A 10,420-nucleotide genomic window follows, 5' to 3' on the forward strand; every position below is an offset into this window, starting at 1 on the left:
TGGCATATTTTAAAAACCGTCAAGTGCAAGTTTTTTTCAGTTGAGACAGCTCAAACATGTTTTAATCAACGACTAACCTTAAGCATTGTCTGTGAAAACAGGAATAAATGTGCATTTGTAGCAGAGCTGTGTGTTTTGCTTGTATGATTTATTAATGTAATCCAAATATTTTTTAACGAATAAACTAAAACCAAAATGTGCTAGGTTGCAATCCACTCTTCTCTATATGGATGCTTATCCGTTTGGAAATCCCCCATATTGTATACACTGTCAGAAAAAAACTACAAAACTGCACCCCAAGGTACCATTTTGTACCTTTACAGGTATATAAACATTATGCAATGTTGTACCTTTTGCGGTATATTACTGTTCCTTAAGGATCTATTTTGTACCCTTAAAGGTACAGTTAATTATTTTGTACCCCTAAAATTTAACTGGTACAAAATTGTTCCTTAAGGTACACAATAGGTCCTTAAAGTATAATATTGTACCCCATAAGGTACAACATTTTAATGTGTTTTATACCCATAAAGGTACAAAACGGTACCTTTTAGGGTACCACCCCAGCGACAGAAAAAGGAACAATTTTGTACCTTTTTTTTCTGACAGTGTAAGCAGACATTTTTTTGCTTCTGGTTCTTAATGAAATAATTGCACTGGAATTCTGCTCAAACTATCAGGTAAGTCGACTCTCAGAGGAAAGCATATACAAAGTCATGAGGACTTTTTGGAGTTTCCAGAAACAGTGTAAACGTACCAGTATAGGTTTACAGCTGCCTGTAACTCTTTCATAATTCAACAAAGTGCCCTGTGGGGAACAATACTGAAAATGAAACGGTAGCCGTTCCCATGAAGGCTGCGCTGTTAATTTAAAAAATGAGATTATAGAGACATCTTTTTTGCACAGTGGAGGCGAGTAATGCAGAGCGCCCAGAGAGATGCTGCTGCATACAGATGTTATATGGCCTTCAAAGAGACAATGTGGAGAGTCTTAAGAGAGTTTAAATTCACAAGTAATGAACAGATGACTTGCAAGCGTAGAAGCAGAAGAAATAAAAATGTACATAAATTTTGTTCAGTGTCATTCAGCCTTTAAAGAACTTTATTTATCTACATCTTATAATATTTAGTAAGTCTCTACTACTGGAATACACAAGTAAAAGCATTTTTAACTTTAATTTCCTGTGTTTGTAGTCTTAGTTTTGTAACAACATTGGATTAAATTGATAATGTTTATATCCCTTCATGGATGAATTCACTGGAAAAAGGGCACAAAACAAAGTTTTCCACAAAGTTATACCCTATGCTGTATTCCTTCTTCCTCTTTCATTTTGGTCCTGAATGTGCAGTGAGGTTCCAAAAATGTAATCCCAGTGTTTAAAGTAAGGGGCAAAATTTCCCAAAAACTGCTGATGGTGGGCCAAGTGGTGCGGAGCCCCGGTAAAGCATGGCAGCAGCCGATGCAACCCCCAAGGAAAGTCATATGCACAGTGATCCTCCACAGCCATCCAGGTGTTGATCACATGGAAAAGGATTTCACTTACAGGATGGCAGCCCACCAGCATGGCACTGAAAAACGCAAGGGCTTGAAGAGAAAGCAGTTCGGATATACTGGAGTCTTGGGCTGCCAGTGCAAATGTCTCCCTGTTCAGGTGGTGAATATGATGGATGTTGTGATACAGCCAGGGAATTCTGATGGAAAAACACACCGAATTTAGATTGTTAGTAGCAGCAATGAAAGGTTTGCTTAATTATTCCAAATATACATATCTGGACAAATGCTCTTTTTAAGCTGGTGGATATTCAAAATATAATTCAACTTATAAGTGAACATTAAGTTCCTAGGCAGTGTGTTGTTCCTTATATTTGTACATCTTACACTATAAATCTTCACACAATTAAATCTGCATGCTCTACTGTACAGTGTGATCATGCCTTATGAAAATTAACAATGGGTTTATTATACAGTGGTGTGAAAAAGTGATATTTTCATGTTTGTCACACTTTATAGTTTCAGATCATCAAACAAATTTAAATATTAATCAAAGATAACACAAGGAAACACAACATGCAGTTTTTAAATCAATGTTTTTATTATAAGGGGAAAACAAAATCCAAAACTACATGGCCCTGTGTGAAAAAGTGCTTAACTTGTTCGACTCTGTGGACCCTGTACCGGGTCCAAAATTATCTTATTATGACTTAATATAAAATATTCCTTTAATTTTTAATGGTCTGTCATGGACCCAGTACCACATATAAGATTCTGTTTGAAAGCTTAGACTCTCTACTTTCTGCAGATATGCATCACTTTGAGATATATTTTACTGTAAGAAAGTTATTTACACTTAATTTATCACCCCCCACAATTTTTTATATGATTTAATATTCACATATTTCATATTTTTCAAGTATGACAAACATGGCCAAGTCTTATATCAAATGAAAGCTCTCATTCTCAGGAATAAGGCCACATTGTTATTTTTGTTCTATTATCAACACATATCCAACAATCGTCAAATGAATAATGAGGTTAAAAAATCGTCTTTTGTAAACGTATGTGAAACTTGAGTTTGAACTGCCTCAGATAACACAGATAGCCACAAATGATACACCATCTATTAGCTTAAGTCCTACTCTAAACAATGAGTCCATTCACAGCATTTTCTTTGGTTGTGTGCATGAATAATCTGCTATGTTTTTTATGTGCAAAACAAAACAAAGTATTTTTATATGAACTTTTGAATTCGACAAGCTAAAGAGATCATTCTTTTTTAGGTGTTTACTGTCTTTTGCTGCCAACAGACAATAACAATATTTGTCACAAACAGCAACTTTTTATGTAACTTCAAAGGGTTTTCTGCAAAATGATATAAAGATATTGCATTTATTCCACTGTATGTTTTTATGGGGACACTTCAAATATTTGTAGGCAGAAATTGAAAAAAAAAAGGGTATTATTCCTCCCTTCAGTTGGAGTAAAATAACTTTTGCACAGATTATGATAGAGAAAAAATATTTTTTTCCTCTGTAAGCGGATAATTGACAAATACAAAACTGTCTTCAGGTTTCGTTACCACTCAGGGCCAGAGTTATACACTCTTATACACATTTTGGGAATTTAGCTTATTCACAGTATCCTCCAGAGTTAGATAAGTCCATACATACCTTTCTCATCTCCGTGCATGCTGTAACCCTGTCTGACGCAACATAAATAGGAAAATGTTCACATTATTTTGTCACTTATTGGGAGCAGTTTGCTAGCTGGAGCCATTCACTTCCAGTTTTTGTGCTAAGCTAAGCTAGCGGAGGCTGCGTTAGACAGAGTTACAGCATGCACGGAGATAAGAAAGGTATGAATGGACTTATCTAACTCTGGGGGATACTGTGAATAAGCTAAATTCCCAAAATGTGTGCATGTTACTTTAAATACAGACTTTAGAGAAAAAAAAACGTCAAAAAGCGCCTATTTATTTTTGTGTTCATTAGAGAACTGACAACGCATACAGCCATGTTTAGCACTTTCAACAGTGTTTTATGTAATTTCAAACGGTTTCCTGTAAAATGATACCAAACTTTTGTATGTGAACCTTTGCATGTGGGTATGGGAAGCTTTTGAAATTGGTTAGGCCAAATCCAGGCGGAAACCCCCAAAATAGCCTCATAGTGTAAGAGGTTAATGGAAAAAACCACCACTGTATTTATATGCTAGTAGCTTAACCATTTTGTTTAGAGAACCATGTTTAAATGAAACAAAAATTTGTTCATTTGTGCTAACCATGGTTGAACTACAGAAATTGTGTCTTTTTTAAGGTTTCGTTTGTAGGAAAAAATTTTTTTCCATATAAATGCAATTTCATAAATTCATCATCATCTTGTAAACTTTACTCTTAGTGTCTATAGATTGCGCCTTCCAGAATTAAAGGTAAAAAGCTACGGTACATAAAAAATTTACAAATTTCATTTGTAAGTCACTTTGGACAAAAGCGTCTGCTAAATGACTAAATGTAAGTGTGAACTGAATGAGGTTTTTTTGTTAAATGTAAAACAAACCAATTTTTAGATTTTTCTTTAAAAATATCTTTGCAGATCATTTAACAACATAGGCTCCTTTAAAGTCATATTAGGCCTCCAAACCTCAGATACATCCACAAACTAAATAAAGCCTATGAATGTACACTCTAAAAAAACAAACGGTGCTATATAGCACCAAAACTGTTGATGTGAATCGTAACCATAGAAGAACCGTTTTTAGTGCCATATAGCACCCGTGAAGAACCGGTGAAGCACCTGTGTAGAACCATATAGGGGCCATATAGCACCACATTTGGTTCTACATAGCACTATATGGTTCTACACAGGTGCTTCACCGGTGCTTCACCGGTGCTATATGGCACTAAAAACGGTTCTTCTATGATTACGAGCAAAGAACCACTTTTGGTGCTATATAGCACCGTTTGTTTTTAGAGTGTACTGTATGTGCTGTACTTTATTCATTTGGCAAGACGCTTTTAAAAAGCAATTTAATGTGCATGTAATCAATTTGGATGATTTTTGGAATCGAACCAATGATCTTTGCTTTGCTAACGAAATGCGTTGCACGTGAGCTGCAGGATCTGACATAAAAAAAACAGAATAAACAAATTCCACAAATTATACAGTCATATTATTCAGCAGTAACCCAAATGCCCATTCAACATATTTTCACAAAGCTTCCTAGTTTTGATTTGAAATATATGTAAAGCTTACTTGTGGATGGTGTAATGAAATATAAAGAACAGGGTATCAAACACGAGCAAGCAAGAAACGCATTCCTTCAGGGCAAGATAAAAACACGGTGCTCTCTCTGGGAAATGAGTGTGCCGTAAAAACATGAAAAGCGTAGTCAACGGGAAAACGCCAACCGCGTATTTCAATATAATGCGACCGGCACATCGAGTCCACTGATGAAAAGTAGCGACTTCACGGCGGATCCTGTACTTCTGTATCCAAGGCACACGTGGACTCAAAAGATCCAAGATCAAGAACGGCGCGGAGAAGATGAAGTGAGCGCAGAAAGCCGCGCACACGCTCCAGTGAGATGACATGAGGACAACATGACGCTTCTCATACACGAAATCCCAAATCCACTGCAGCAATTCATCGTTCCCGAAGAGCAAGGCTAAAATAAGCATCGTTGTGAAGTGATGAGTTTACATGTCCGCAACTTTTCTTATCATGTCTGTAAAGAAAACAGTGTTCATAGTGCACTGCTTAACTTTCTGAGGAACTGTGACAGAATGAGTCAAATCTCCAAGAAGCGCTGCTCTCCTCCCCATTACTGTAGCCTACCTCACATAACTTTCACAACGTGGAAAAAAAAGTGTCATTACATGCTTACATAAACGTTTTAAAGTGAAGTTGTAAACTTTTTTAAAGATTACTTTTTTTACCTCTTCCTGGCCTTGGGAAACTCTTTTAATTTAATGTTTTTGTCAGTGCGGTTAATAGATACCATATAACATCTCCTGTGAAAAATCTTTCTGTTGCACAAAAGGTTCTTTTTTTGTGGAATAAAAAAGAAAGAAAAGAAGGAAAGAAAGAAACGTTTGACTGAATGCAAAGAACTCAAGAGTGTCCAGACTCCAGAGAGAATTTCCATTTATTTCCCTCTCAGATTCGATTAAAGAGGACATATCATGAAAATCAGACTTGATGCTTTAACCATGCTTAAATGCTATAATTGTGTCCCCAGTGCTTCAATCAGCAAATGTAAGAAAGAACTACACAGTAACTTAGTTGTGGTAAACCATTCTCTGCAAGCATTTTAAAAAATAGGTCACTGAAATGTGGCTCCCCATGTGATGTCAGAAGGTGATCTTGTTATAATAATACTTCCCATTATTCTGCAGTATCCAACCATGGCACTGCCATTTAGTGTAGAGATCAGTTCATTTGCATTTAAAGGGACACACCCAAAACGGCACATTTTTGCTCACACCTACAAAGTGGCAATTTTAACTTGCTATTATTAATGTATATGGTATTTTGAGCTAGAACTTCCCATATAAACTCTGGGGACATTAAAGATTTATTTCACATCTTTAAAAAGCCTTGTGAAATGTCCCATTTTAACCATCACAATATAAGGTGTATGGTACAAATGGGAGAACACTAAACTTGGTTAAGGAATTTATTGGACAGAATTATTTGGCAAAAATGGCACTTTGCAGCACACCAGGGACAGGTAATGTGGGTTTTATTCTAACAAACATATAAAATAATAAAATGCTCACTGTAAATAAAGCATACATTGACTGCAATTGTATCAATGTTGATCCTCTTTTGTTTAAAAAAAAATTAATTCTCATCTGGCTTGACTCAATAAGATTTGTGTTCATGTTTTTGCCAAGTCTCCATTAATTCTTTTCAGCCCTGAGCTTATACTCCAAGCACAATTACAAAACACACTGCACAACTACATATACACAATATTTATTTGCAATACACTGTACATACAGTACAGATAAAAATGGGATTCAGAAAATCAACACTGTTCAGAGTTAGGTTAACTATTTAGGGAAGGGAGTATTTAACCTCATTCACAGAATCAAACAATTACACTGAAAACAGCCAATACTCAAATTTACGCTATACGTTTAAATATTATAAAATGTTACAAACTTTCAGCTGCATTATTTTTTTGCATTATTTTTTTACAGTGCAATATGAAGTCACTTTCACTGTATGAGCCTTGAATGTCAAATGGCTTATACATTTTAATCCCTGACATTTTTTAAAATGCACCTTTTATCACTTCACACAACTCTAAATGCATAAAAATGTCAAAATTCTCCGTAAACAGCTTGTTTGCAGATAAATGTGATTTGCAACCAAAAGTATATCATTTATTTGACAAAAGACTGGCAAATGTTCTATTGCACTGCAAATAACAAGTTCAGCTTTGTGTTCCACACCATCAACTTTAACCCAACTGGGTGAGAAAACATTTCAAATGCCAAGCGATATATCCTGTGTTACTTGCAGTATCGTAGAAGTGTTCCTGAAACAGGTTTATTAACTTAGTTATATTTAAATCATCTCAAAGAATTAAATTGTAGTGTTACAGAAATGGCCTGGTGTGTGAAAATAACCTTTTGTTGAATATGGATCTTAAAGAGAAGGAAAAAGCATCACTATGCTAAGAGCATACTGTTCTCGAATTGCTTTAGGTGGGAGGTGCCTGAAAGTAGATACCAAATTAGTCATCTAAATTTAAACATTGGCCATGCGTTTATTAGTACAAATAAACAAAATGTCCAACATAAATACCCATGTGTATCAATCATGTGAGCCACCAGTATGTTTATCATCTGTCTTCTTGTGGCATCAGTAAGGGTTTCTGTTGTTTGATACTCTTGTACTTCTTAACCACCAGACTTGAACTTCAACACATCTTCAACTAACACATAAAAAGAAAAGCACGAGAATGCAAAACATGATGATTACATTTCTAGAGACTCAATGTGAGACAATGTTAAGAGACAACAAAGCTTTACTAACTTGTTTGTTTCATGTTAGGGACCTCACCTAAGATTATAATGGATGCACCTGAGCTGCAGCTTGAGTCAGTGTCCGATATGAAAGATAAGGAGTCAGAAAATTCTAAAAGAAAAGAAAATATTGGAACAAAAACAAAACATATAAAGAGCATAATTTTATTTTGAGTGCTCTAAAATACTTAAATACATTTAAATTCAAACAAAAACTCACCATCGTTTGAGAAAGCAGTCTGCACCACTGTCCAACAAGGTCACTGAGTATTTCTGCATCGACTTCTGAACTCTCGCCTTACAACAAATGCTTGTGAGTTAAATATATATAGAAATATATTTCTGATGCACACAGACTTATATGAAAGAATCTGAATAAAAGGCATTTAAGGCAGAAATCAATGACATTTTTTTCTAGGCCAAGATTAAAGGGCGTTTTGCAGGTAAAATTTTTCAACGAATTTGTGCAATTTGCTTGTTAATAATAAACATTTAAACTGTTATCCATTGTATTTTATGTTGTTGAGTATCACAAAACCCGAAAAAGTATGAAAAAGTACAGCGGTTTGCAATGATTCTCCTTTCCCCCACAACGCACTGTATGACGTCACGCTGGGGAGAGAATTTACCAAAGCAGCCTTGAGAGCATTGAGAATGACTATAGAAAGACGAGTAAAGTAAAGTTCTGATAGCGCAGATTATTTACATAGATAGATAGATAGATAGATAGATAGATAGATAGATAGATAGGTAGATAGGTAGATAGATAGATAGATAGATAGATAGATAGATAGATAGATAGATAGATAGATAGATAGATAGATAGATAGACAGACAGATAGATAGACAGACAGATGGATAGGCTAGTACAGAGAGATAGACAGACAGATGGATAGGCTAGTACAGAGAGATAGGCAGACAGCCAGATAGCATAACGTTAGCATATTATCTTCGTGTAGAAAGTAAACAAACAATTAACATACTCGTGCATGCTGGCTTGAGGGGGTCCATGATCCTGCCTGAAGTGGGTGTAACTTTTATGCGATCTTCAGCACAAACGGTTTTGGCAGCATGTCTCTAATCCAGGAAGGTGAGTGAAGCACGTCACATCTGTTCGCGGGGACCAGCGACCCAAACGCACTCACTTTCTTACAGCCAGTAGCGGAATGGCAATCGAGAGAGTCGGGACTTTCCCGGTGGGTCGATCTGATAATAGTTATACGTTTCGAGTTAACAACACCGTCTGGCGGCGTGATGTGCGCCGGTTCCCGCAGCCCGCTGGTCAAAGTGCAGCCTCTCTGCTCAACAAAGTATATGAAAGTGCTCAACCTGTTCGGCGGGTCCAAACATGTACAGGATTTATAAAAATACGGTGATCAATGAGCGGTTCCTCCTCAAATGGCATAGTCTGTCGTGATGTAAAAAGCCGCCGAACGCCTGTTTATTACAGTATGTATGCGGTCGGATCCGAGTGTGCTGCTGACTGCTGCTGCGTATAAAATGATCGTGTGATTCGTTATAATCACATAAACAATATAACAAAGCATCCTTTTATTTCAGAAAACAATATATTTGAGATATTATTTGATAGACTAGTAAGTGTGGATTAAGGATGTTTAAAAATCTCTAGCCTGGTGGTCAGGACATGAATGGATCAAATCAGCAGATTTGCGAAGTTTTATTTATCTCCACATATATCATAAATAATAATTAGCATGGTAACTTTGCAGTATAACACATTATATATTTCCTACGATGTATATATGATTTCCAAATTATATACGTAAGTATTAAACAGCAATAAATGTCTCATCTATCTCTATGGCTCTGGCTGAGTCTTTCTCCACTTCTCCCCAACGTGACGTCATCGCAGAATTGCGTTAAAATAACCGTTAATACCAAAAACGTAAAAAAAGTGGTCTTTAAGACCATTTTTGAGACATTTTAAAAATTATACACATATCTTGAGTGATTTATGTACCCATTAATCGACAGTGGTGGTTAACCTGCAACACGCACTTTAAGTGAAATTGCAAAAAATCTAATCGCCCTTCAATACAATCCAGCTTCACATACTTTTGCAGTTGGCTGAACTTGACCTGCACCAGGATTTTAACAGGGCAAACATGAACATTGCAAAGTCTTGGGCTGCGTCCGAAACCGCATACTGTATTAGATGAAGTACCTACTTACTTGCCGTTAAAACAGTAGGTACTGTATAGTATGAATCCTGGTAGTATGAATGAGATTCGGACGTACTACATCCGCCATCTTGCTACATCACGTGACATACGTCGTCATCACGTCATGTCATTCCAGCGTGAAAACAGCCGCGTGCCTCTTCTTCTTCGTTGGATAACTCCTCGTCCGGGGCATCATGGGATAGTGAAGCGTCCATCGTATGCACACTGCAAAATCTAACCGGAAGTAGTAGGTCATCCGGGTACTTTTCGCATACTGTTTTTCGAATACTATGTATTCGCACATACTACTCGTACTGCTTTTCGCGTACTATATAGTATGTAGTAGGCGGTTTCAGACGCAGCATTGGTCACAGACAATATAGAAGGGTCACAAACCGAAAAGAAAAAAAACCATTGTTTTCTGTGAGTCTACACACATTGGACAGAAACGTTGCGTCATTAATAACTGAGAACATTAAGTTCCATCAAACTGTTGTATAAACGTGACGCAGGCCTGCTAATCAAGAATTGAATTAAACAAAATATTAAACCTACCCTTTAATATTGTTATTACATCGCTTCTAAAAATCTTACTTTTAAGTTGTAGATGACTGTCAGGACTCTGCCATAAGAGTCTTGTTTTATATTTATGTTTTATCGTGATGGCAGGGTTCTGACAGCCTCATGTTCTATGTGGAGGCTCAT

General features: G+C 36.4%; 1 protein-coding gene across 1 annotated transcript; it reads right to left on the reverse strand.

The window, feature by feature from the left end:
* Positions 1-1,176: 1,176 nt before the first annotated feature.
* ch25hl3 (cholesterol 25-hydroxylase like 3) lies at positions 1,177-5,319 on the reverse strand. The gene is made up of 2 exons (XM_065266937.2): positions 4,750-5,319; positions 1,177-1,692 (listed from the first exon to the last, which is right to left on the reverse strand). Exons 1-2 carry the CDS (start codon positions 5,172-5,174, stop codon positions 1,302-1,304), a joined length of 816 nt encoding a protein of 271 aa, XP_065123009.1. The 5' UTR covers positions 5,175-5,319; the 3' UTR covers positions 1,177-1,301.
* Between the last annotated feature and the right edge of the window lie 5,101 nt (positions 5,320-10,420).

The sequence above is a fragment of the Paramisgurnus dabryanus genome, chromosome 5 (assembly GCF_030506205.2).
Source record: "Paramisgurnus dabryanus chromosome 5, PD_genome_1.1, whole genome shotgun sequence".
Classification (NCBI taxonomy): Eukaryota; Metazoa; Chordata; class Actinopteri; order Cypriniformes; family Cobitidae; genus Paramisgurnus; species Paramisgurnus dabryanus.